The sequence below is a fragment of the Mesocricetus auratus genome, unplaced genomic scaffold, assembly GCF_017639785.1.
Source record: "Mesocricetus auratus isolate SY011 unplaced genomic scaffold, BCM_Maur_2.0 Super-Scaffold_100014, whole genome shotgun sequence".
Classification (NCBI taxonomy): domain Eukaryota; kingdom Metazoa; phylum Chordata; class Mammalia; order Rodentia; family Cricetidae; genus Mesocricetus; species Mesocricetus auratus.
The window spans coordinates 29,306,486-29,333,835 of NW_024429197.1; the positions used below are offsets into that span (position 1 = coordinate 29,306,486).

The 27,350-nt window shown below is 37.5% G+C and overlaps 1 protein-coding gene across 2 annotated transcripts in view; it reads right to left on the bottom strand.

Annotated features, from left to right (window-relative positions):
* Positions 1-27,350, bottom strand: part of Faf1 (Fas associated factor 1) — a 304,225-nt gene that overhangs the window by 47,830 nt on the left and 229,045 nt on the right. For both annotated transcript variants that reach the window (XM_040756971.1, XM_040756970.1), the window contains exons 14-15: positions 22,961-23,097; positions 20,008-20,096 (exon numbers count right to left, since the gene is read on the bottom strand). In XM_040756971.1, the coding sequence (XP_040612905.1) occupies positions 20,008-20,096; positions 22,961-23,097 (226 nt within the window). The remainder of the gene's footprint in view (positions 1-20,007; positions 20,097-22,960; positions 23,098-27,350) is intronic.

Here is a 27,350-nt window from a genome sequence, read left to right on the forward strand (position 1 = left end):
CAGAGAAACTTGCTCACCCATGTTCATTGCTGCTCTGTTCACAATAGCTAGGAAATAGAAACAGCCTAGATGCTTTATTAACTGATGAATGAGGAATGAAATGTAGCACATTTACACAATGAAATACTATTTAGCTGTAAAGAATACAATTATAAATTCACAGGTAAATGGATGGAGCTGGATATCAGCATTTTAAATGAGGTAACCTAGACTCAGAAAAACAAATGCCATATGTTCTCTCTCATATGTGTGGATACTAGTTTTTAATCTTTAGATATTAGTGTTTAAGTTAGAGTAGCCATAGAAAGCAGGGAACTATTAAAAGTTCATGGGGAGGTGCATTTCAAGAGAAGGGGATAGAAAGTAGGTGATACGAAGTGAGAAGGAGAAATAATGGAACAGGAAGGCTTAAATGGGGTGGAGGATGAGAGGGTAGGGTAGAGAGAATATGAAGAAGGAAAACTAATATGAAAGAGTGTTGAAAATGCTACAGGGAAACCTACAACTGTAGAAGCTTCCTAAAATATACATATATACACACACATAAAAAGAGTCTAAGTCAAGTTACTCTATAATGGGGTACAATGCTACCTCCAGACACCATAGGCTACAAAAAAAAAAAAAAAAAAGAAAACAAAAAGCTAGGTGTGGATTCCTTCTTTTTGAATTCTTGGTCAGTGGGATCCCAGAGACCTCTCCCCTCAAAGATTGCAGACTAATCCCAGTGTTTTGGTTATACTCCAGAACTTGATGGAAAGATCTATTGCTGGAGATGATACATTTTTGGGTCATAGAACATGAAGAAACCAAGTGGTGCCAACCTGGAAGCTTCATCCCTACTGGCTAGCTTTCATTATGCTGAAGGTGTTATGCATGGTACTAGGGAAGAAAATAACCCAGCTGTGAACCCACAGAGCTACCATAATGACTGTCCTGGCAAGATATGCCCCCTGCACAACAGTGCCACCAATATTATGGGAGTAATCAATCAGTTTTTATTAGATGTAAACTCACTCTACAAGGTGAAACTCACACCTCATACTGTTAACTGAGTCAAAATAACTGTGGATGACTAGGTCCCAGGGGAGAACCTAATACTACACTCTGCTAACTGCCTCCTAAGTTCTGATCTTTATAGCCATAGACTAGCATATGTCTCAACTATCACAAGAGAAGCTTCTTTTCATAGTAGATGACAATTAATATAATGGTCCACAACTGGTCGATATGTGAAAAATAAGACTGTTAAGTGTTTAGTTCTAAATGGAACAGCTATACCACACCCCCTCCACCCAAGGCTCAGATAACATTATAGAAGAGGGGATAGACAAAATATAAGAGTGAGAGAGTGGACATCTGCAGCAAAACAGTTTGTTTCTGCTGGACACACCATAGTCCTTGGACATAAGAACTCACAACAGCTGTGACTGCTTGAATAAGACTTCACACTTTGCATGAGATCATGTCAGACAAAAACCTAGCATGGATGAGGAGGGAAGGGCTTGTTAATTCAAACTTTAGCTGCTGAGTTATTGACAACTGATGGCTGCTGGGGGAGGAATTCTGTTTTCTTCAGGGATATTGCCTCTGAAAGGCTAACCAGTTCCAATAGACAGCCCTACACCCATGCACATACAGGTAGCAATAAGTTGTCTCAGTGGATTTAGAAAAAAAAGAGAGAACACATTAAGTCAGGAAGAAAAAGTGGCACAGGAGACAGGGAAGGAGCTGGGGGGAAGGGGAGGATTTAATAAAAAATGTACTATATGTATGTGTGAAGTTCTCAGGATAGTCTAGTTGTGGGCAGGGCAGAGTGGGAATAATATGGGGGAGATATCTTAATGGAGGGAGCCATTGAGGGGTTAGGGAGAAACCTGGTGCCAGGGAGGCTCCTGGGAACCCATAAGGATGACCCCAGTTAAGACTTCTAGTAATAGTGGAGAGGATGCCTGAACTGGCCTTTTCTGTAATCAGATTGGTGACTGCCCTAGTTGTCATTCATTATAGAGCCTTCATCGGTTACCTGATAGTAGCAGATACAGAGATCCACAGTCAAGCACTGGGCTGAGCTCCAGGAGTCCAGCTGAAGAGAGGGTGGAGGGATTGTATGAGCAAGCGAGGGGTGGGAGGGTCAAGATCGTGATGGGGAAACCCAAAGAGACAGCTGATGTGCTCGTGGGAGTTCAAGGATTCTGGATGGACAGCTAGAAAGCCAGCAAGGGACTAACCTAGGCCCTCTGCATCTGGGTGACAATTGTGTAGTTTGGTCTGACCTAGGCCCTCTGCATCTGGGTGAAAATTGTGTAGTTTGGTCTGACCTAGGCCCTCTGCATCTGGGTGAAAATTGTGTAGTTTGGTCTGACCTAGGCCCTCTGCATCTGGGTGACAATTGTGTAGTCTGGTCTTTTGTGGCGCCCTTAGCAGTGGGAATGTTCCTGATGCATGAGCTGGCTCTTTGGAACATATTCCCTATGATGGCATGCCTTGTTCAGCCTTAATGCAGGGGGGAAGAGCTTGGTTCAGTTCGATATGCCAGGACTTGTTGATTCCCATAGGAGGCCTTACCCCATCTAAGTGGAGACAGAGGATGAGTGGATGGTGGGGGAAGGGAGCAGGAGGAGAGGAGGGAAAGGAAACTGTGGTTGGTATGTAAAATAAATAAAAAATGATGGAAAAAAAACCCAATGGATACATTAAAAAACAAGCTTGAAGAAAGGAGAAGGGAGATTAACCTACTTGAAAAAATTTTCTTAATTGTAATACACAGAGATTCAAGGAAAACAAAACACAACAGGGAAGTTACAGATGACCAAATCAGAATGTCTCATAAGCATTTATGAAAGGGGAATATAACAAATGAAGCAAAATTAAAGGAGATGTTTCTGACTTTTCCAGCATAAAGAAGTATAAGTAGCCATGAATCATGTCATGTGGTAACTCTTGGAACATACAACATGGATATCAGTTTGGAGTGTTCAACAAATGGGTCCCACTCTAGTCTGAATGATGACAAACTTTAAATGATGTCTAGGTGAATTCTATCTCACACAAACACCACTTAGGATCATGACCAGGGACTCTTATTGGTCTTACAGAAAACAAGAATAATTATGACAAAACCTATGCTTTCAAAGAGATTTCATACAAAGGCTTCCTAGTAGCCACATAAATTATTCTCAGGTCATGTCTACTGTGGGCACACATTCTAAGAAAGAAAAGGAATCAAGAGCTGCGGTCAAACATGCATTTCCTTTTCCACATGGCCCTGCCACATAGTAAGTCTAGCTAAATGCATTTCCTTTTCCACATGGCCCTGCCACATAGTAAGTCTAGCTAAATGCATTTCCTTTTCCACATGGCCCTGCCACATAGTAAGTCTAGCTAAATGCATTTCCTTTTCCACATGGCCCTGCCACATAGTAAGTCTAGCTAAATGCATTTCCTTTTCCACATGGCCCTGCCACATAGTAAGTCGAGCTAAATGCATTTCCTTTTCCACATGGCCCTGCCACATAGTAAGTCTAGCTAAATGCATTTCCTTTTCCACATGGCCCTGCCACATAGTAAGTCTAGCTAAATGCATTTCCTTTTCCACATGGCCCTGCCACATAGTAAGTCGAGCTAAATGCATTTCCTTTTCCACATGGCCCTGCCACATAGTAAGTCTAGCTAAATGCTCGGGGGGTGGCAGGGGAAAGTTTATCTCTATGGTTTCCATTCTGTGAAATGCTCTCATTTCCTGTCTATCTCTCATCAAATCTATCAATAAGTATTTGTAAAGGAAATATATGAAGTATTAATGAATACCCTTTTTATAATTTTATCTAGGACTTTTAATCCTTTCAAGTTTTGTATTTCAAAGTTTACAAAGCACTTTCACACACACTCTCACAACATTCAAGTTGGCCCAAAAGAGACCTATTAGAGGTGAAGAAATGGAGACTTAGAAAAGGAAATGATTTTTTTCTAGGGTTCCATAGCTGGTTAGAATGCTAGTACCTAACTTAAGAGGTCTTTCTGCTTTACTTCTCTTGAATCTGCATTCTTTTCCCAAAAAGATGCAAATATATTCCTTAAGTTAGCATAAAATACAATCACAGAATTATTCTTCTGGGTGTAAAGAATCTGTTAATTTCTACTACACAAATTAACAGGAATATAAAATATGGACTTTGTTCATTTGATTACAAATGAACTCTTCATAGAGATAATGAAGGGATACTTAGCTCCAGCTTAATAATTTTTCTCATCTAGTAATATGAATACTTCTTTCTTCAGGCTATAAACAAGTTGAAGAGACTTTGCCTTTTTCATCTGTGTCTTTAGTCCTACACAATGTCTGATACCTGATAGATTCTAAAAATGCCAAGAAACAACAAATGAACATTAGGCTACCATCACCTGTCTGTCTATACCTATCTATCTGTATAATCCAGGCATTGGGGGGGGGGCAGAGACAACAGGATCCTAAGAGCTCGCTGGCTGGTCAGCCTAGCCAAAAGGGTGAAGTGGTTTAGTGAGAGAGACCTTGTCTCAAGATAATAATACAGAGAGTGATAAAGACAATGTCTTGCTCTGCTCTTCACACAAGCACAAAAAAAGACCCACATACCAGCATACTCATGTGCATGCACCAAATACACATACCACACCCAGTCTCCACATCCCAAACACATACACATGTACTCATGCCTGCCCTCCCTCCATAAAGCAAAAACATAATAAGCAGGCGTTCATACATATTATGTTGTGGCACTTTTATAAAACCCCAGGTACACACCTAATTGACATTAGCCTTTTGTTAGAAACTGGAGACAAGACTGCTAAGACCCCTCCCTTTTTTCACTAGTTATAAGCTGAGGAAGGAAGCAACATATATGAATGCCAATTATAGGCTAGTAAGTTTACAAATGTTTCTTTTTATTACCACAATACCACAAAAGAGCATTACTATTTCCTGACAAATAAACCGAGACAGAAACTGGCTGTGTAGTTGCCCTGCTGAGAAGTTGTGCTTGTCCACTTCAAACACCTATGTTCTTGCCACTACCCTCCTGTCCTCACATTTTAAGACAACATGGAAATCACTTCTTATATATGAAAACTATAAAGGACAGAATACTCTCTGGTACACTAGCAGAATTTCCAACACAAAAGCCTAAAATCTGTACTTGCAATAAATGTGTTCAGTGAACTACACTTTGAAAATCAATGTACTTAAAAACAAAGCTGATAAATTATAACATTATTGTTAAGATTAAACACAGAAAGTGTTCAAATGTTACAGACATCAGCTTCCTAAATCCAAATGGTATAAATTACTTGATTAAAAAAACAGCATTTACTATTTAAAGTCCAAATTCTACCAAAATACAGATGTGCACTCTATGAAAAAATGTACCCTACCGTACCCCTAGTCCTTCCTATGGACAACTGCTTCTTCTCTTACTGAATTATCAATACTTCTTCTCCATCTGCATCAAGTCATGCAAAATCTATAAGCTGCATCTTATTGTGAAATGTTCTTCAAATTGTTATTTCCCATTCACTCTTTCAAACTCAGTTTATAGCATCATTACTACAGAAAATAGTTCTTGGATACTGAACAGATACCAATCTAAGTACTTATAAGTAGTAACTAATATAACTTTCAAGATAGCCCTACAAGTAGTTACAAACAGACATTAAAGAGAGAGGAACAAGAGGCTGGAGAGATGACTCCATAGTTAAGAGTACCTGTTGTTCTTTCAGAGATCCTGGGTTTGATTCCCAAACACCTACATGGTGGCTTATCGTCACCTGTAATTCTAGTCCTAGGGGATGGGATGTCCTCTTCTAGCCTTCATGAGCACTAGGCATGCATGTGGTACACAGACTTACATGACGATCAAGCACCCCCACACAACATAAATTTGTAAAAAGGGAGCACAGGGATTAGAGAGATGGCTTAGAGGTTAAGAGTCCTCTCCAGAGGTTCCAGATTCAGTTCTAAGCACCCACTTGGTGGCTCACAACTGTTTGTGACTCCAGTTCCAAAAGATCTGATGCCACTTCTGTCTATGGCATGTACACACACAGATGCAAAAGAATCATTGCTACGCATAAAATAAAATAAAATATGTCTTTTAAAAATAAAACGGAGGCATAAAAAGTTGGTGTGGTTTTTCTCAAGATTCAGGGTTTGCTAGGTGACACAGCATTTGAATTCAGGCAATTTGACACCATAGCTTACTAAGTAACCTTCAGCCACATCTCATGTGACAATGAGCGCCTTCTAAGCAAGAGTATTTACTCAGAACAATTCAAACTGCATTGCTGTTTGTTCTTCTGGCCCACATGCATTTCCAACTCTCATCAATCTCCTGTCCCACTTGAACAAGGCTTGTCATTTGTATCATTTTCTTCATTGCTTCAGCCACTGAGATTTCATTTTTACAAACGGCAAGTTCCCTGATAGCAGAAATGCTGCTATCCGGACTAGCTTGGCCTGGGATTCACATGGAAAGCACTGAAAGAATTTTCCTGAACTGGAATATAGGAGAGAAAAAAAAAAGCACATGGATGTGTAATGGGTAGTTTCTTATGTTAGATCTTTCCTTGACAGAAAGATGTTATTTTGAAAAGCAAATGTAAAAGTGCTCTTAAGTACATGATGGTTTGTTTTCCATGGTTGACTGGTCTTGACTTATGAAGTGAAATTCTACAGTTCAATCTCCTAGTAAACAGTAATGGGATACTTATAGGCATACACTCAAATTGATCATTGGATTAAAACTTGTATAGAAGGCTTTATCCCCTTCCTACATAAGAGATGTTCACAAATAATTCAGGTTGGTTGTAAAGTTGAATATTTCTACTGCTTTATGTGAATAAACTAGTTAAGACAACAAAATACATGTTCTTTGTTTCAAATATCCCTGGAGCATTTTCAGTGAAGAAACTTCACAGACTGTATTCTTTGTATTCTTTGTACTTTATCAGCAATTGTTTTAGCTTATTTTTTTTCCTCAGGACAAATCCTTCATATGGGCTACAACAGTATAATCAAATCTAGGCAAAATGCTACTGAAAAACAAAATGATATGTGCTGGTGAGGAACTTAGTGGTAGATCACTTGTCCGTAATGTGTGTGGCTTTGGTGGCACTGAAAACCAAAGCCTAACCCAACCAAACAAAATCTTAAAACCAGGGGTGGAATGTAGCTCATCTGGCAGAACACTGTTTTACATGCACCAAGCTCTGATTTGAATCCCCCAGGACTATTTGGGACTCTTTTGTTTTTTTTTTTTGTTTTTTGTTTTTGTTTTTCAAGATACAGTTTCTCTGTGTAGCATTGGAGCCTCTCCTGGCTCTAACTCTGCAGTGCAGATTGAACTCCAATTGACAGAGATTCGCCTGCCTCTGCCTCCCAAGTGCTGGGATTAAAGGCAAGCATCACCACTTGGTCCAACCTGGGACTCTTGAGACCCTGTCTTAAAACAAAATCTTAATAATGGTATGTGTTTTATAGAGGCCTGGCCTTTTTTGAATAGAAATAGAGAAGTGAACCAGGGGGAGGGAAGCAGAGAGGAGGTGGGGGGAGGGACTGGGAAGAGAGAAGGGAGGGTAAATTGCAGTCAGGATGTAAAATAAATTTAAAAAAGGGGGGGCAGAATGCAAAATCATTTGAAAAGGCTTCTCTCCAAATTCCCTTTACCCATTAGCCGTCCCACCACAAGATAATTATTTAAGAGAAAATAACACTAAGTCAATAAATAACAACAAGGCTGACTATAAGTGATCTTGGGTTAGTAACATAATGGCTGTTTCTTCTGTAGAATGATGAGATAATACTACACCAATTCTAACTTTTTTCAGTTCAGTCTAGGATAAAAATAATAGATAACATTTATGCACTGCTAACTAAAGACCATGTACTGGTATTCCTACAATGCTGTTCTAATAGGTGCCCCATAGTTAATGAAAGATACTACAATTTTATTAAGACTGATTTTAAAGTCTGTTCTATGAACGGCTTTTTTCTTTTGAAAAGTTTTATTTTTAAATGAACATACAACAAAATGAATTATATGGGATATAGTTCTGTGAATTCTAACACATGTATCTAGTCATGTAACCACTATCACTATTTCTATGTCAATGTTCTACATATATCTGCATCATGGAAATTATGTTGTTTTTTACTAGAATTATTTGTATACCATAAATATCTAAAGGGTTGTATCATCCTTATTGGTACCAGTGTTGAGTATATTGTGGGCACATAGCAAGCAGGTCCCTGAGAAATTTAGTGCTCAAAACAAATTAATGCCTGTTCACCGGCTGGAAATCAATGAACCGTCCTTTGAAACTAAGGTGACTTTTTGTTTCTTTATGTCTTATGTTTACGAGCATTGCTGTGTTTTCATACTATACCGCAAATGCTTGTTTCTTGGAAGGATAGTTAATTGGATGAAGCAACTGGAATCAAAGCAAACTTTGTGAATAAAAATTAGTAGGCAAAAAGTAGAAAAAGTCACATGCCTTTAATCCCAGCACAGCTGAGGCAGGCAGCTTTCTATGAGTTCCAGACTAGCTTAGTCTATATAGAGAGGAGAGGAGAGGAGAGGAGAGGACGGAAGGGGAGGGGAGGGGAGGGAAGGGAGGGGAGGGAGGAGAGGAGAGGAGAGGGGAGAGGGGAGGAGAGGAGAGGAGAGGGGAGGAGAGGAGAGGAGAGGGGAGGGGAGGGAAAGAGAGAGAGAGAGAGAGAGAGAGAGAGAGAGAGAGAGAGAGAGAGAGAGAGAGAGAGAGAGAGAGATTGAGATTGATTTGCAGAAGTAAAAGTAACAGTAAAAATTGTAGTTGCCAGCTACAGAGTCTCTTAGTTGACTTGCTTATTACACAAATTTGTAGCTTTGGATGAATTCAAATTCTTCTTTTTGTTTTTTTCTCATGCTTCCCCAAACATTTCAATGTATTCTCTGTTTACCTACACTCATCAAGTCTTTTCTAACTAAACCAAAATGTGCCTCTTTAGAGAAATTCCTGACTATAATGATTATTTATCTGCTTGTTTGGTTTTAGAACACAGGGTTTTGCTTTGTAGCTCATGATGGCTTCAAGCTGAGGATTCTCCTGCCTGATTCTTGAGTCCTGGGTTTATAGGTATTCCTGCCCCCAAATTCCTTCTCATAAACATGGTCATATAAGGACATAAAGGATTCTTAGGGGATATATTAACCTTAGGTTTAGGTTAATGTACAATATAAAGAAAAAATTGTATAATTCTCTTTAAAAGATTTATATATATAGAGAGAAAATATTTCCATTAATATTTCTTTGAAGTGTCAATTAGGCTGACATTGGGAAAATCAAAAGAGCCATGTAACAATGATTTCAATTTTAAGTTTTGTTGAGTTTTAAAACCATGTTATATTGTGACTTGCTTAGTAGCTAAAAGCTCCAGGAGCTCCTGCCTCAATCAGTACCAGCATTCACGTGTATGTATCCATATGCAGGCACACACATATACACACAATTAAACATAAGAAAAATAAATCTTAAAAGTCCAAACCAAAAACCAAACCAAAACAACACACAAAAACCAATGCAATATAAAAGGAAATAAGTAACCAGACACACTGCCTCACAGCCAGTCACCATCTCATGACCAGAAAAGTACACATATACTTCATTTGGTCTTACTGTTACTCAAAGAAAAAAGTGGACAGGTTGGGCCAGCAATTTAACAATGAATGCTTTTATGGTGATAGATGGTGACAGCCTAAATAAAAAAGAATGCATTACTGAGATATTATCAATTGTGCTCTGTCATTACACATAGTTCCACCCAGTCTAAACTTGTCAAAAAGTGTTACTGTAATCCATGAAGAAGACTCCACCTCAGGCAGCAGAGGAGAAAACGTGGAGCACTGGCTCTGAACAGGTGTGCTGAAGTGTGATGCCAATGTTGACTCACTAATCTCTTTACATTAGTCTCATCTATGACAATTATTAACTTCTACTCTGAGGTGTCAGAAACGGATGAACTGATCCATCATCAGCAGGCATTTTAAGAGCAACAAATGTAAACAAAGAGGGTGTGGATGTAATTTTAAAAAAAGCAGTGAGTGTTATTTCATGCACAAAAAGCAGACAGTAAGACAAGTTTTTATTTTATTCTGTTCAACTGACTAAGATATTTGGGAATCTAGGAATGTCTGGTCTACCCAGGTTAGTCCATGCTGATTTATTGAATCTTGGTAAGAGCAATGATTCAATTTAGTTCATGAATACAAGGATATGTTAGTGTCACAAGAGATGATGATGTATGCAAAGAAAATGTGTAATGTGGCTGTGAGCAGCTGTAGGACATCTGGTAAATTACTTAACCTCTCTATATATACAACAGTGCTTTCTTCAGTAAAACAGTGACATTAGCAACTTCTTAGGATTTTGACAGCTAGATGAGGCTATTTATGGAAAATATAATACTTAGAAAAGCAGATACTAGATGCATTCACAACTAGGTATGGTGGTATAAACCTGTGATCCCACCACATGAGAGGCTGAAGCAGGAGGACTATGGTGAGTTTGAACCCAGCCTTGGCAACACAGTGAGACCTCATCTCTGAAAACAAACAAACCTGATCAAACCCAAAGGCACACATTTAGTCACTTGTTTAAGGTAGACTCTTGCTTCTATAAGAGGTGAAGAGTTTTGACTCTTAACACCAAGGAACACACTGCTCAGCTGCTCAGGATTAAAGCTCACGAAGCTTGAGTATTTTCTGCTTTGTTGGATTACAAGAGTGTCCAGCATGTGCTGTAACAACTCAAATTTCAGGGGTGATGGCTAGCTTTAATTGTCACCTTGACAGTCTAAAGGCACCTGGGAAGAGCTTCTCAGGGAGGCACTGTCTATAACAGGTTGGCCTGAGGGCTTGCAAGTCTTTGGAAGACTATCATAACTGAGCTAACGGAGGTGGGAAGACCCACTGATAGCCCACAAATCCTTAGGCAGGGGATCCTGAACTGTGTGAGAGTAGAGAAAAATGAAATTATCATAAGCATTCAGTCATGCTAGAGCCCAGGCTGACCTCAAATTTGTGGTAGTCCTCTTGCCTATCTCCCGAGCTCAAAGGTTATAAGTACACCTTAACATTTAATAGTGGTATAGTCCAAGCTACTTTTCTGTTTCCCACGTTTTTGGTATAATTCTTAAGAAATATAGGAGAGAGCCAATTCCTCTAAGTGCAATGCGTTAGTTCTTTCACTCTTGATTCACTCTTGTATAGTAAAAATGGTGAAAACGATAGTATCAATCTTCTTTGGCATCTGGATATCTACTTTCCCCAGAGCCAATGTTGAGCTGATTGCTCCTTTCCTAGTGAATGACCTGGCATCCTTGGAGATCAACTGTCTCTCCTGAGAATTTATTTTTGGTCTCTACTTAATTCCATTGGTATCAGGCTATTCTTAAAACCTATGTACTGTCTTGCTAGTGTACCCTTAAATTACATTTTGAACTAAGGAAGTTTAACTCTTTACATTTTGATCTCTTTCGAGATTTCTTTTGCTATTTGAGGTCCTTTGAAACTCAGTATTAAAATCTGACAAAATTTTCTATTTCAATAAAAACACTTTCAAGATCTTTATAGAAATTGCACTGAATCTGTGGGTATACAATTTATATCAGTAAGTTTTTTATTAAATTCTACTCTGTGGAAAAAATTTCTATTAATCTATATTTTCCTAATTTCTTTTATAAGGTTTGTAGATTTCAGTGTACAAGGTGTGGTCTTCACTGATAAATTCATTCTTTACTGCAAGTGTACAGAATTGTATCAGGTTCTCATGTGTTGATTTTATACTGTTCAATGCTAGCTGATCCATTTGTTGTTTTGCCTTTTCTTTTTGGAATGGAATTTTAAAGATCTTATCTTTAATGAATAAGGCTCATTTGGATTCTTTTCCCATGGAGATGGCATATTTTTGTCTCTTGCCTAGTTATTCTGGCTCAAAATTCTAACACCATAAGTAATGGTGTTTTAACAGGCATTCTTATCTTTTCTTGCCCTTAGGGAAAAAGCTTTCAGTGTTCTAACACTGCACATGTTGTTACTAGTGTTTTTTTCATAATCATTGCTATGGTCAGAAAGTTCCATTCTATTCAGAGAAACGGTACTTTATTTTATTAAAATTGTTTTTGGCATCGTCTGACTCTTCTATGTTATATATTACAGAATATATTGCATACTTTAATGAATGTAAGCCACTGCATATATAGCCATAGTCCAGTGGTTCTCAACCTTCCTGCAACCCTTTAATACAGTTCCTCATATTGTGATGACTCTCAAACATAAAATGATTTTATTTTACTTCATAACTATAATTTTGCTTCCATTACACACTGAAATGAAAATATCTGATATGCAACCCCAAATGATTGTGGTCCACATGTTAAGAACCATGAACATACCTATCCTTTATCTTCTTAAAAAAAAGATTATTTTTATTTTCTGGGTAGGAGTACCTTATGTTCATGTATGTCTATGGGCCATGTGCATGTCTGGTGCCTATGGAGGCCAGAAGAGGATATCAGATGCCCTGGAGTTATAGGTGCTTATGAGCTGCCATGTAGGGAATCAAATTCAGATCCTCGTAAAGAGCAGCAAGTGCTCTTAACTGCTGAGTCACTTCTCCAGGTCCTATACTTATGTCCTTTGTTTACAGTGATACTAATAGTTTACTATAAGATTGGAAGTCTATATTATTTATAACATTTTTATATTCTCTTCTTTATTTCAAATAAATCAGAAAGTCTCAGTCTGAAAATATGAAGAACTGAAACAAATGCCTGTTAGTCTTTTCAGATATATATTTTTCAAACAAACAAAGACACCAATAAAGAGATTGCTCATAAAATGCCACTGTAAATTGTCACATTCCATATCAATGAGCTTATCAGACTCAAAATGAAAGGCTTTTTAGTCATGGGAGATTGTGGTGAGTAGATTAATGACTTTATTCTTTTTTTTTTTTTTTGGTTTTTACGAGACAGGGTTTCTCTGTATTGTTTTGGAGGCTGTTGGTCCAGCCCGGCCTCGAACTCACAGAGATCTGCCTGCCTCTGCCTCCCGAGTGCTGGGATTAAAGGCGTGGGCCACCACCGCCCAGCCAATGACTTTATTCTTTAGTTCTTACAGAATAGAGTATTTCTTTATACTAGGTTATAACCTTGTGTGGGAATTTAAACATATCATTCATTTCTTTCAATGAACAATAGACAAAAATTATCAAAGTTTTGGATATCAAGCTGTGTATGATGAAAGCTATGCTCTCCAGTTTAATTTGTTGCAAGAAATCTTTACATTTTACTCTAAAAAAATTACAACTATGCTTTCTGCTTTAAAGTCTTAAATACTCCAGATTACACAGATGAGACATAAGATGTAAAGACATCCCAAGTATTTTCACTATTGTTAAGTGTATTGTAAAGGATGTGTATCTCATGTGTCATTACAGGCTTGAGCATACAAATCTCTTAGATCAGTGGACCAGCATAAGAACCACATGAACAGCTTGTGGAAACATAGATTACTGGGTTCTATGTGATCCTTTAGTCCCATGCCTTTGGTACTTAGCATAATTAGCTGAGAAGGGATGCTACCGACTTTCTATTGTTTTAAGTGGTCTGCCAGAAAGAAATGCTTCATTATTTTACTCAACAGTATATTCTAACTAGTTATTAAGTTCAGCAGATAATGGATCTTTTTCATTTGAATAGCTACAACCTTCCCTCAGCAATCTCCCTAAACACAGCTTTTTGAAAGTAGTATTTATTAATATGTAATTCACATACTATACAATCCATTCATTTAAAATGTACAATTCCGGGCTGGAGAAATGGCTCAGCCTTTAAAGGCTAGGCTCACAACCAAAAATAAAATGTACAATTCAATGCTTTTTGATACATTCACAGATATTTTCTGTCATTACCACAGTCATTTCTATCACCTGAAAAAGAAACCACATATCTTTTAGTTATCACCCTCTTATCTGCATAACCCTTGCCCTAAATTCTCCCACATTCTTAAGTGCTGGCTAACCTACTGTGGTGGTCTTCCATAGGCTTGTGCATCTGAACTGTTGATCCCCAGCTGGCAGTGCTCTTTAGGGAGGTTTCGGGGCTAAGTCTCACTTGAGGGAGCTGGCCACTAGGAGTTGATTTTTAAGATTTCATAATTTCAGTCTATTTTTAGTTTGTTCTCTCTACTTCTTGATTGTGGCTGAAGATGTGATCTTTCAGTTTCTTGCTCCTGCTAATTCTGGGGGTTGCTGCTATAACCTTCCTGCCATGATGAACTCTTAGGCCTCTGGAAGGGTAAGCCAAAATAAACTCTTTCTGATACATATTGTTTTGCTCATAGTATTTTACCACAGCAACAGAAAAGTAACTAACACACCTACTGTTTTTTATGTCTGTAGGCTTCCCTGCTGTAGACTCAGAGATCCACCTACCTCTACCTCCCAAGTGCTGAGATTAAAGATGTGGGCCACCACCACTGGCTTTTCTGATATTTTTTTTGGAGCATAATGTTTTAATATTTATTAATCCATCACATATTTTGAAAATAGTGATTTTTTATGGCCAAATGATATTTTATTGGATATATATATCACATTTTGCCTACTCATTTACAGTGATGGACACTTGAATACTTTCCATTTTTGTTGGCTAATGTGAATAATATTAGAATAATCAATATTTGTTCTATTGCTCTTTTTGGAAAATTAAGTTGTGGCTGCATTTTTGTTGTTAACTTGGTAGTTGCATTAGTTTTGTTGCTGGTAGCAAAATGCCCAAGGAAAAAACTGGTCTTAGTTTCTTTTCTGTTGCGGTGGTAAGATAACATAATCAAGGCAAATTATAGAAAAGTTTCTTGTGGGTTTATAGTTTCAGAGGGTTAGAATTCATCATGGCACTGAGCATGGAGGTAGGCAGGGAGGCATGGCTCTGGAGCAGTAGCTGAGAACTTACATCTTGATCCACAAGCATGAGGCAGAGAGAGCTAATTGGGAACGGGTTGAGTCTTTTCAAACATCAAAACTGGCACCCAGTGACACACCTTTTCCACCAAGGCCACACCTATAACCCTTCCCTAAGAGTTCCACCAACTGTGGACCAAAAATTCAAACAGTAGGCATGCCTCCAAAGACTTCCTTCATTCTTTCCTTAAGACTTCACCTCCTACTAGCTCATTCAGTTAAGAACTTACTAATGGGATACCCATTGATTGGTGAAGTTAAAGAATTTATGATCTAATCACTTCCCAACAGCAATACATTCTGGGACTAAGCCTTCAACAACAGCAAGCCTTTTGGGGAGACACTTCATATCCAAACTGTAAGATTTTATTCCTGGCCTACAAAGGCTCATATCCATGTCCCATTACAAAATGCAATCAGTCTATCTCCAGGAGTCTCCAGTTCTTAGCAGTGTAAGCTCTGCTCAAATGTTCAAGCCCAGAACTTCTGAGACTCATGACAAATTCTCAGCTGTAAGTAGACTTAGATAAAGCCAACCACAAGCTATATATATTTCCAAAATAATATAACTCAGTAAGCATTCCTATTCCCAAGATGAGACATATAAGAATGGTGAGGAAAGACTGGATAAAAAAATAAACAAACAACAACAAAAAACAAACCCTCAAACCCAGCAAGGAAAACATTAAAACCTGCATCTTCATGTCCAGCCAATAGGACACACACAGTAGTGTGTGTACTCTAAAGATTTGAGCAGCTTTGCCTCTTTGGCCTGGCTAGCTACAGCCCATATGGCTTGCTTACTGCTCCTTGCTCTCCTCAGCAAATGTTCCAAACTCTCAACATTTCTAATTTCCTGAGGTTTCCACTGAAATGTTTCCTCTCTCACAGCTTTACACATTACCCTTTCAGGAACTACCTGGGGATTCCAACTGTTGTCACACAGTACCCTACAACACCTGAATTCTCCGTGCCTGAAAGACACCAGCAAAGTGAAATGAGGTCTGCTGTCAGCTTGAGCAGTATCTGGGCCCAGTGGTTCACTGAGGCATTGATCTCTGAGTACCTAGATGGTTGAACACTTGGAAACATCGTGAAGATTCCCAGAAACTCTGGAGTTCTCTCTCAAAGCAAAGTTTTTAAAGTAAATTTGTACCCTTACATCCTTGAGCTTCCTATGGGTGGATTATGGCCAATGCCTGAGATGCCTTCAAGGCATCTTTGCTATTGTCGGATGCAACATCCTTGGCATCTTCTCAGAGATACTAATCTTGTTAAGCAACCACACCTTCTTTGGCCCCAACTTCAAATATGTTCCTTTTCTAGCCAAATGGCAGTTTTTCAAATCCTTCTGTTTTGCTTTCCCTTGTGGTTTTCAATACAGATTTGTCTAAAGAAGCTAGCAATATCCATGGTGGGGTAGCCTGAGGTTTCCTCTACCATGTTAGTTAGTTGGGTATCCAAGTCAACTTACCACAATTTTAGGCACGGGCATGTATACAGGTTCTTTGTCAGAGTATAATAAAAGCAGCTTTAGTCTAATTCTCAATATTTGTAATCTCATTAGTACAGCCTTTACTAACTAAATTTCTATCAGCATTCTGGTATTTCAAGCTCATATGATAACTATTAATTACACTCTGGCTTTTCCAGCCTGCTTTTCCCAACTTCTCTAAATTCCTTGCATAACTAGTTCCAAAGATTTCTAAACCGCAAAGTTGTACACAATCATAGTTATGATCTCATTTCTCAGTACCACTTTCCATGTTAGTTTTTCACTGGTGTTGCAAAATAACCTAGAAACAATATGGAGGAAGAAAGTTTTCAGGCTCATGAGTTCAGTCTGTAGTTACTTGGTCTTGTTTTTGGCTAGTGTACAATAAGGCAGATCATCATGGCAGGGGCATGCATAGTATAGTGTGGCTCTTCTCATTGCAAGCAGGAGGCAGAGACAAAGTCAGGGACCAGATACATTCTTCAAAGATATTCACATGATGACTGATATCCTTCCAATGAAGCTCTTACTCCTAAAAGCCCACTCAACTATGAATTAATCAATGATTTAGTCTACTGGTGAAGTTAAGGATTATTGAGCTAATCTCTTTAGGAAACCAGGCCTTTCAAATACATGAACCTGTTAAGTACTCAAACAATAGCAATGTTTCATTAGTAATACAAAGATTTACATGCATTTTTTTATTTCAAGAAATTATTGTAGACAATTTCCCCTTTGGTGTTTGGTAATTTCTCTGCTTTTATCAGTAATTGTTTTTTTTTTTAAGGATATGATTTCTATTTTGCTCTGAGAAAAATAAAGAAGTAAATCCTTAATATAAAAATTAAAAAATTAGGCCAGGTGGTGGTGGCACACGCCTTTAATTCCAGCACTCAGGAGGCAGAGGCAGGCGGATCTCTGTGAGTTTGAGGTTGGGCTGGACCGACAGCCTCCAAAACAATACAGAGAAACCCTGTCTTGTAAAACCAAAATAAATAAATAAATAAATAAATTAATTAATTAATAATTTGTCCTTTAATAAGAAAATGTCACAACAGAAACATTGTAAAATCAATTTTCACACATGCTATTAATTAATCAACTTTTTAATAAGATTTTATTTATTAGGTATACCTGCATACCAGAAGAAGGCACCAGATCTCAGTACAGATGGTTGTGAGTCACCATGTCACTGTTGGGAATTTGGGAATTGAACACAGGTCCTCTGGAAGATCAGTCAGTGCTCTTAACAGCTGAGCCACATCTCCAGCCTTTTATTAAGCAACTTTTTATAGCAATTAGCATGAAGTCAGCTGCATTGGTAATTTTTATATTAGCAAAATTGTTCTTATATAATGTTTATACTAATGGTGAAGTAGTTTGAACTATGTCACAGTGGTTTGTAGCATTTATAAACACTTTTGTGGTTCAATAAGTCATATTTGGGTCATAACCAATTTTGGGTAACTAGGAATCCAACTAATTCAAGAAAGAAAAAAAGAATGAAAGTTTTAACAATAATGTGAAAATATGAAAGTCAAAATCAAGTGATTCTATGAAATGTGAAGTAAGTGTGAATAAAACTGAGTTATGATCTGCTTGCTGGTCATGCCACCAGCATGGGAATCAATCAGGTAGGTGAACTTCATTCTCATTTCCTGTCCTCCACTGCAAATTCTTCAATTTCATCCCTAGTCCTGTAGCAGACCATCTGCAGCAGCCTGTCCTCCCCTAACTCCACTCATTGAAGAATGTGCAGAGCCTACGGAAGGACCCAGTTTTCCTCCTTCCTAGAAACCCTCTCACTTAGCTCCCTCCCTTCTAGCCCATCCCAATTCCTTCCTGTCAGTCCCAAATAACTAGAAACATGTTCTACCCTGTACCCACGGTGCCACACAGTGCAAGGAACCAGAAGTACTCCTTATTGGACAACCCACACTCACCACATTCTAAGATCCAGAGAGGGCAAAAGAAATAGACTACTCATCCAACAGAGACAAGGTCATATAACAACACCTTGAATTACAATTGACTCAACCCAGATGCCTAGACATCAGTGTAAAAAAAAAAATACAACCAGTAACAGCCAAAGTAACACCTGCCCATGAGAACCCAGTAAGAATACTACAGTACTCCCTGAGAAATGTAGCACAGCTTAAGTACAAGACAAGGACTTCAAAACAGCTATCATGAGTATGTTTAATACCTTAAGCAGGATATGAATAAATCCATTAATAAAGCCTATGACAATAAAAACAGCAGAATCATAGAGTGAGAAACCTTAGAAGACTCAGTCCTAAACAAGATATATGCATTAAATCTCTCCCCTCAGGGTTCAGGGAACTCTGAGGAAGAGGAAGTGGAAAGATTGTTAAGAGCCAAAGGAGATGGAAGATACCAAGGAAACATATGACCTACAGAGTGAGTTCCAACTCAGTCTGGTCTGCATTGTGAATTACAGAAAGCCAAGCCTACATAGGGGAGACCCCATCTCAAAACAAACAAGCACACACTTAAATGAAACAACCAATTGCTTCCCCACCCCAACGTAAACCAAAGCAAACAAACAAACAAAAACAAACCCTGTTAAATGAATGGAAGACAGAACTAAATAAACAAAGCAAAACACACTAGTATAGGTTTATATTGAAATTGTCTACTGTTCCACATTTTCAATAACAGTATTCTACTGAAAACACACATAGTACCTAGACACTTGCATTGCTTAGAATTATCTTCTCCCTTTGCTGTTCTATAGAAAACTTAAAAACAAAAATTAAGCATAAGTTTACAAAGACCCATAAGCTTAGCACTTCAAATTAACAAATGCTAGTATCTGCTTCATTTTCTTAACACAGAAATTTCTTGATTGATCAAGTGTTAATGATTAAGGGATTGTTAAAACAGCCATTGGCTAGAGGACTCTGGGTAAACTTACTGAACTCTGACCCTCAATTTTCTCATTAAAAAGTTATCATGCCAACCTAGGTTGGAATGTCTTGTATTTGACCTTCCGTATCCATGGTCTACAAAGCTTTTGATGATCTAGAGGTAGCAGCAGGAGACCACAGTAAAGAAAGAAATGAAGCTATTCCTTTATGTACTCCATATCAAACCCAAAGTTGACAATATCTATCAAAACCAGTCCTCAGCATAGTGCCTTCTACTACACCTGTATAAAAACCTATATGGTAAGCAGAAGATCCTGAACCAAAGTTTGCAAACAAGCCACTAATTATGTTCTTGCAAAATGAACTGCCCAGCACCCTAAATCTAGTAAACAAACCATAAATTTAAATAAATCTTTAGAACTTGAAATCATAGTAAGAAAAGACCAAAGAGTCACATTGATGCCAAAAGGGACCTTGACAAATCTACAATGGCATCTTTACATTTTTATCTATCAGTCGTGGTACAGTCACTCATCACCAATGACAAAGCACCTCACCAACCTCTTATGAAAACTCCATTTCACCTCTTACCTCATCCTTTATGTCTTCCTGTTGTTGGGCTGAGAAAATCTCCATTGCAGCCATGAGTCTCATCATTAACTCATCCACTGTTGTATTACCTAATTAGACAGAAGAGATTCAAAGCTTTATGTAAAATTTATATAACTTCAAGTTATAAAATTATTAGAAATTACAGACTGAAATGGTAGTATTGAAAATACTTTTATATGCCAGGTGGTAACATACTTCCTAAAGATCTACAAGCCTCTTCAAACAGCCCACCAATTGGACACCAACTTCAAACACCTAAGCCTGTGACAGGGATTTCTCAAACTACCATAGCTACTAATATTTACTCTATTAGAAACTTTAAAAAAGGGGCGAGAGGCCGGGCGGTGGTGGCGCACGCCTTTAATCCCAGCACTCAGGAGACAGAGGCAGGCGGATCTCTGTGAGTTCGAGGCCGGGCTGGACCGACAGCCTCCAAAACAATACAGAGAAACCCTGTCTCGTAAAATCAAAAAAAAAAAAAAAAGGGGGGGCGAGCAAAATTGTTCAGTGGGTAAAGGTGCTAGTACTAAGTCTGATAACCCCAGTTCAGCCCATGGAAGAGAAGAGAAGACACTCAGAGAACAAGTAAATGTAATACAAAAATTAAAGAGAAATTAAAATAAGCATTTACAACATATATATCAATTCTTTTAAAAGTAACAGTGCACATTATAAAATGTTACATTCTTGTTAAAACAAAATCAAACCTTATTCCAGAAGAAAAAGGTTAGTGAGAAGAATGGCATGGAAGTATCATTTTCACATATTTCTGCAGTATCTGGATCAATAGAAAACAATTATAGCTTTATATCTATTTCTACATTACACTAGTGGAAATGTGCTTTATTGGTTTAAATTTACAAAGAATATGTGGCCTTCTGCCTCTAGTCAGAAAATGAAGAAACATTTAAATAGATACTTGTACTTACATTTCTTTGATACTATACTCAGTTTGACAAGATTAGTTTCTTCAAATTAGCAGCACATAGAATTTCAAAGTATCAAAAGACACACTTCTGTATTTTGTTACACTAAAATTATTTTCCTCCCCTCTCTCAAAACTCCATAGCCTCCCTAAATCATTCAGACCCACCTTGAACTCTTGATCTTCCTGCCTCTGCCATTACAGTAGCAGAGATTACAGGGGCACTCAACAGAACCCAGCTCTATTATCTGTGAAATGATCTTTTTTGCATGTGTAAATTTATTCTATTACCAATCAATGCCTTTGGAAAACATTACTTCACTCTAAGTTAGGTATTTCTTGTGAATGCTGATACATGATATTGCATGAAATAAAAAAAATCACATTTGTTAATAGCACTACTAATGTCATCAGAAAGTATTTATGCTGTTTATCTTCCAGTGGAGGACATATTTTTTTATTGAAAACTCAGATTTTACCATTGGCAACAAATATATCCAGTTCTTTTACTTCAAAGTGATAAATTCACTTTGTTTATTTTATAGAAAATATTTGCCAAATGCCCAGTCTAAATGAGCACAATTTGTCTGTCAAGCAGTAAAAATGATTTCAGGGAAGATGGAGAGAAGCAACTACTTTAGCTCAAGAAACTACACAAATGATTTTCTTTGAGACAATTCGAATACATTGGTATAAATCACCTAATAAAAGGGCTAAAATTCTAAAAAGAGAAATGCTATCTTCTGCAAGGGTATCTACCCTTCAGTAGCCTTTCCTTTTCTACTGTAAGTGCATGTCAAAGAAGTGACTAACATATGATGATCTATGTCAGAGGCTGACTCACACTAAGATGACAACAGCTTCAGAAATCATTGCAATTGAGTCACTACTGTAAAGTGTTAACATAAAAAAAGGGCAAAATACAACTAATCTACAAAAACAACAAAAAGTAAAACAAAATCCCCATCTATTATAATAATGACAATAATTGTGACCTTGTAGATTTCCTGAAACCAGGACTTCTGGAGTCCATGCCCCATAGTTTGCAAAACACAAGCTATCACAATATTACCTCTGATAAAGAAAACAAGAAAGAAATGTCTTCACTTTCTATTCACCCCACGGGAATCAGTTCCCTCAGCAGGTCTTTTTAAGACTGCCTAGGAAACTAAATGCTCTGGTTATAGAGAAAACAAAATACCTGGGCTTTTGTTTTGGTTAGGCTTTAAAGGCACTGGAATGCACAGATCCCCCTCCCCTATCAGACTTCAGTGGGGCAGAAATGAAGGACCCCATACCCAAGCTTTAGCTTGGAACACTTGAAAAAATTTGGCAGCACAGAGTGGATGTGCTTGCTGTTTTTATTTAAGATTTCCCATGAACACAGCATTTTTTTTTTTTTAAGTTTTGGATGTTTTAGTATTAACAACATTACCATTCATTCACCTTACCTTTTTTTTTTTTTTTTAAAGAAACAATGTGAAGTATGGCTATATTTACAGGAAAATGTAAACTATGGTTAATTTTATAGGAATTCCACAGACTTTTGCCTCAGGGTTGTATTTTAGGATGAAGTCACACAAATAAGGAGGAACAATTGACACGTGAAAAATTCAATTTGCAATGTATAGTCATAGAATTTTCTAGATAATTAAAGATAAGCAATTCTTTTAATATTGCAGCTATAAATCAACAGAAATAAATGTCACATTTGACAAATGATTATTCCCTAATTGCTAGTTTTAGGGAATTAAGCATTTCAGAACATTAACTTGACTATTCTATGTCCAAAGAGTTATGCAATTTTAGAGGTAATTCTGACAGATTTTTCAACACAGTATATTTAACCTTTTTTATAGTACCTGAATATGCTCTCCAAGATGTTTTATATTTTACAATTTAAAGACATTTATCAATAGCAAGAAATACTGCCAGCTTTGGTGGGAAAATGTTAAGGTTATCACATATATAAAGCTTTATTCCCATCATGATGTATATTTTATTTACCTTGTATCACATTTAACACTTCATTAGATGACCTCTTTCCCATGATAATCAGGAAAAGTGGAAACTGATCTGTTTTTTGGGTCCGAATGGTCTGTGCAATAACACTGCCAAAGTGTCTATTGCACATTGTCAGAAATCTGAAACAAAACAAAACCAAAGTAAGTTTCAAACAAATTAGAAGATCTGAGATGCCTTTACTAAATAGACAGCCTGACTTACATCAGTATGGAAATTTTTACTATGTTGAGTTTTCAACCAAATCTTTAATGGCTGTCATATATAAAAGAAGGAAGCACACCCTAATTGCTGTCAAGGGATGACAACATGTGATTCTTTTTAAGTCTCAAACATTACAGGATGTACTACCTAATCTCTGAGAAAATAAAAGAATTTCCAGGAAAGAATTTCTTAAGTAGGATAAATAATATAGTGTGGTAAAAAGGTAAACCGACTAGCATCATTTAAAAATAGCTTTAGCAACATTTTCCTAAGTCCTTAGAGTCAATAACTAGGCTGGAGCATTGTGTCTCCTCTAGAAGTAGTCGGTCTTCTAGTTTGTACCTAGTGTAGAAAAAAAAAAAAAAAACAACAATTCTAAGCTTTTGGCCAAAAAAGCTCGGAGATATTAGCATACTGAAGTCTAGCATTAGTATTCTTAACACGATCTGGAATAAATGAAAAAACTGATAAAGCTTTTCTCTTCTATTAGAGGACTGTTTGAAATTAGCATTTCTTTCAAGAGAAAAGGGTAGCTTATGATATGTTTTCAGATCTGATGGTAAAAAGTAAATGTCATAATAATAATGAATTATGAAAGACCAAATGCAAATATAGAATGCTTTAATAAGATCCAATTTAATAAAGTCTGTAAAAATAATGGACTTTTAATAACACAGGTCACAAAAGGCAAAACAGTGGAAATTCTGGAGACTAGCCACTGGTACTAGCTTATTAATTCTTAATTATGTTCATGAAAGGCAACTTAAATCGTGGGTTTTCTTATGCCTTGTGATAATATTTTAGGTAACAACTCCTCTGAAATGTATGTTCTAGCTGATGAGCAAAGTCCTGTCGTCACATGCATTAGAAGGTAAATCTATTTGAAAAGACAAATGGTATTAAAATGTCATGTGCTCAGATTCATTTGATAACCAATTCAAAACAGAATCAAACCTCTTAATTTTTAAAGCCAATACATTTTCTGTCAATAGAAATTCATTTCAGAAATTTAGGCTGAATCTTTTGTAAAACCCGTGCTGTGACTACAGAAAGTAGATCTTGTTAAGGGCAACTAGAACTGTCAGCCAGAGTGTCAAGACAAGTTAGCACCACTGCAGTAAGTTCATTGGGAGGCAGCTTCATATACACGTTTAGTGCAGCAATAACCAGACCTCGTGGCAATTTGAAATGACAAGGCCTTAAGAAATCCATTGTCGGGCCAAGAAATATCAGTGCCCCCATGAAAATTCAAATCTTCACATTCCACAACTATTATGGGATAAAAGGTTCTCAAGCAGACTAAGCTTCCATACCAAATTTCACACTCATAAAGCTTTAGCTCATCAACAGGGATGTGTAGATTAGGAGACTAGCAAGTTAGGGTCTCATTTTTCTTTCTGTGTCTTACTAAAATATTTGAAGGCAGACTTGACCCTGAGCTGATCATTGGAAACCTCTAAAATTAAAGATGTCAAAAAACAGTTGGAATGCTATTTCCTACAAAAGGGAGAAAATAAGTCCTTGTTGCTTTCACACCAATGGATTGAGTGGCTATCACACAGTAGATGCCATCACAGCACTGGCCTCACTAGCTAAACAGGATGCCCCCTGGCCCCTTGAGAGGAAAGAAAAAAGAAAGGAAGAAAAAGAGTAAGCTATTGAGAGGATAGAAAGAAGGTTACAAAGACAGAGAGGGAGATGTGAGAGAAGGAATGGCAGAAGGGAAAAGGGAAGGAAAAAGGTAGGCAAGGAAGATCACAGTAGTCAAAATATTATTTCAAAACCAGAAAAACAGACATGGGGAAAACAATCTGTTTTAAGGGAAAAGGTATGTTTCTTTGTATTAAAAAATTATTTGTGGTATTTTGTTCCCTATGAAAAGTTAAAAATACCCCAGAACACCTGATAGGGAGGGCTAAAATTGTCACCCCCACTGCAACTCTATATTCTTCAGTCAGATGTCATGAAAGAATAAATAAATGACTGCTATAACCATCAGATTCCAGTAAATCTAGTGGATTCCACCCCAAAGGGGCAACAATAACTGTTATGCAATACTGGGAGATAAATCCCTTATTTCCTTTTTAACTGTAGAAGGCTTAAGTAAACCAATGACCTATCATCAACCACTGACTTATTTGGAGAAGGGAATTAGAGAATTGTGAGGGCTGGAGAGGTGGCTCAGTGGGAACTGGCACTTGCTATGGAAGCATGAGCACCAAAGTTTAAATCCTAGCATCTATGACGAGAAACGAAAAGTCAGGGTGGCCACACACCAGTAACTTTAGTACTTAGCAGGTGGAGACAAGAGGGTTGATAGAGCTCACTGTCCTCCAGCCTAGAGCCAGATTCGGTGAGAGACCTTGTCACAATGGAATAAGGCAAAGGTTGATAGAGCAAGATGCCAAGATCCTCTCAGTACACAGCCATCTCCAAAATACAGTTTAAAAAAATGGCCAAATCAATTCCCTGAAACCAAAACCTACAATGACAAAATTGGAAAGACAAAAAGTAATAATTAAGTGTACTTTATACTGTTTGAAAACCTAAGAGAGGGAAGATGAGGTCAAATAGTTTCAAATTCAAGTTTGAGAAGAAAAAATAAGCAGACTGGCAGATGTTTAGCACTTACTAACTTAATTATCAGCATATAAAGTGTAGATCTTCTGTCTTGCCAATGGAAATCAGGATTATTAGTATGTCAGATATGGAAAAATGATCTTATTTTAATTCAGAGCATGAAGTACTTTAGTTTCTTTCAATCAAATATAATTAGACAATTTACTGACTTGTATAAAATTGTACTCCATTACATGGAACCTTGCTACTTAGTGGTGAAGAGATGGAAAACTTCCCCTTCTCTTTAATTTTCTGAGACAGGTTCTCATGCTGCCCAGGCTGCTCTCAGACTCCCGATACTTCCTCTTCTATCTTGCAAGACTGGGATTTCAAGTGTGTGCCAACATACTTGGCTCAAGCAGATTAAATTCTGTAAACTTACTTTTTACTTAGTATGTATGACAGGTGTTATTTCTGATTTTTAAAAATGGAGGTTATAAGACTGTCACTATCCTATTTAAGGTGATTATAATTCTTCGATGTGATTTCCGTAAGTTTAAAGGTGACTCCAACACAAAGTGGAGTGAACCTATCTTTAACACACCAATCTTCTTCCAAGGAGGCAATGAAGTAAGATACAGAAGACATTCAAACATGTTCTTAGTATATGGTAGGTCCTCAAAACTGGAGCTTATTTTGTTATTCTTAAATACTTAATGATATCCAACACTGAAAAAAACTGGGTGTGTGAGAGTGTGTGTGTGTGTGTGTGTGTGTGTGTGTGTGTGTGTCCGTCCGTCCATCCGTTCGTCTCTGTATGAATGTGGAAGTAAGAGGAACCTTGACAGAGTCAGTTCTCTTTCCACCTCATGGATCCTGGGGTGCTTAGGTTTGGTGAGAACTGCCTTTACCAACTGAGCCATCTGCTATTTAATAGTTTCATAATAAAGATGGTATATTCACATCAACAAAAAAATCATTTTGTATAATAAGATAAATCAGTGAATTATTACATAAACAAAAGCAGCTAATGGTTTTACTGTCATCCAGAAAAATGAAAGACTGGAGCTAGGCACATAGCTTAGTCAATAAAGTACTTGCCATACATTAAGAAGATCTGAGTTCAGTTGGCTGTGGCAGTGCTTGTACTCTTAAGTCCAAGGAGGAGGAGATACAGGAAGATGTCTGGGACCCTTAGGCCAGCCAGCCTAGCCTAAACAGCAAGCCCACATCTCTGGGAAGAACTATGCTTCACAAAACAAGATAGCTCCTGAGGAATATCTGATGCTAACCTCTGGCCTCCCCATGCACATGCACAAATGTAGACATATGCATACAATTAGCAGCCCCACGAAACAGCATCTTTAATGATACAGGTGAAACCTGTGTCTAATGACCCGCTCCGATATTTTGAGTCAAGCCTTTATACACTATGCTTTAGCTGCTCACCCATTTTTTTTAAAGCCACTTTGGTTTAAGAAAGCTCTTCCCTTTAAAAAAGATCCAAGGCAACTTTCTACTAAGGATATGCCATTTGGTTAACATATGTACATGTTATGGGTTCTTTTCAGCATTCAATGATGGATAGAAAGAACAGAGTGTAAGATAAGGA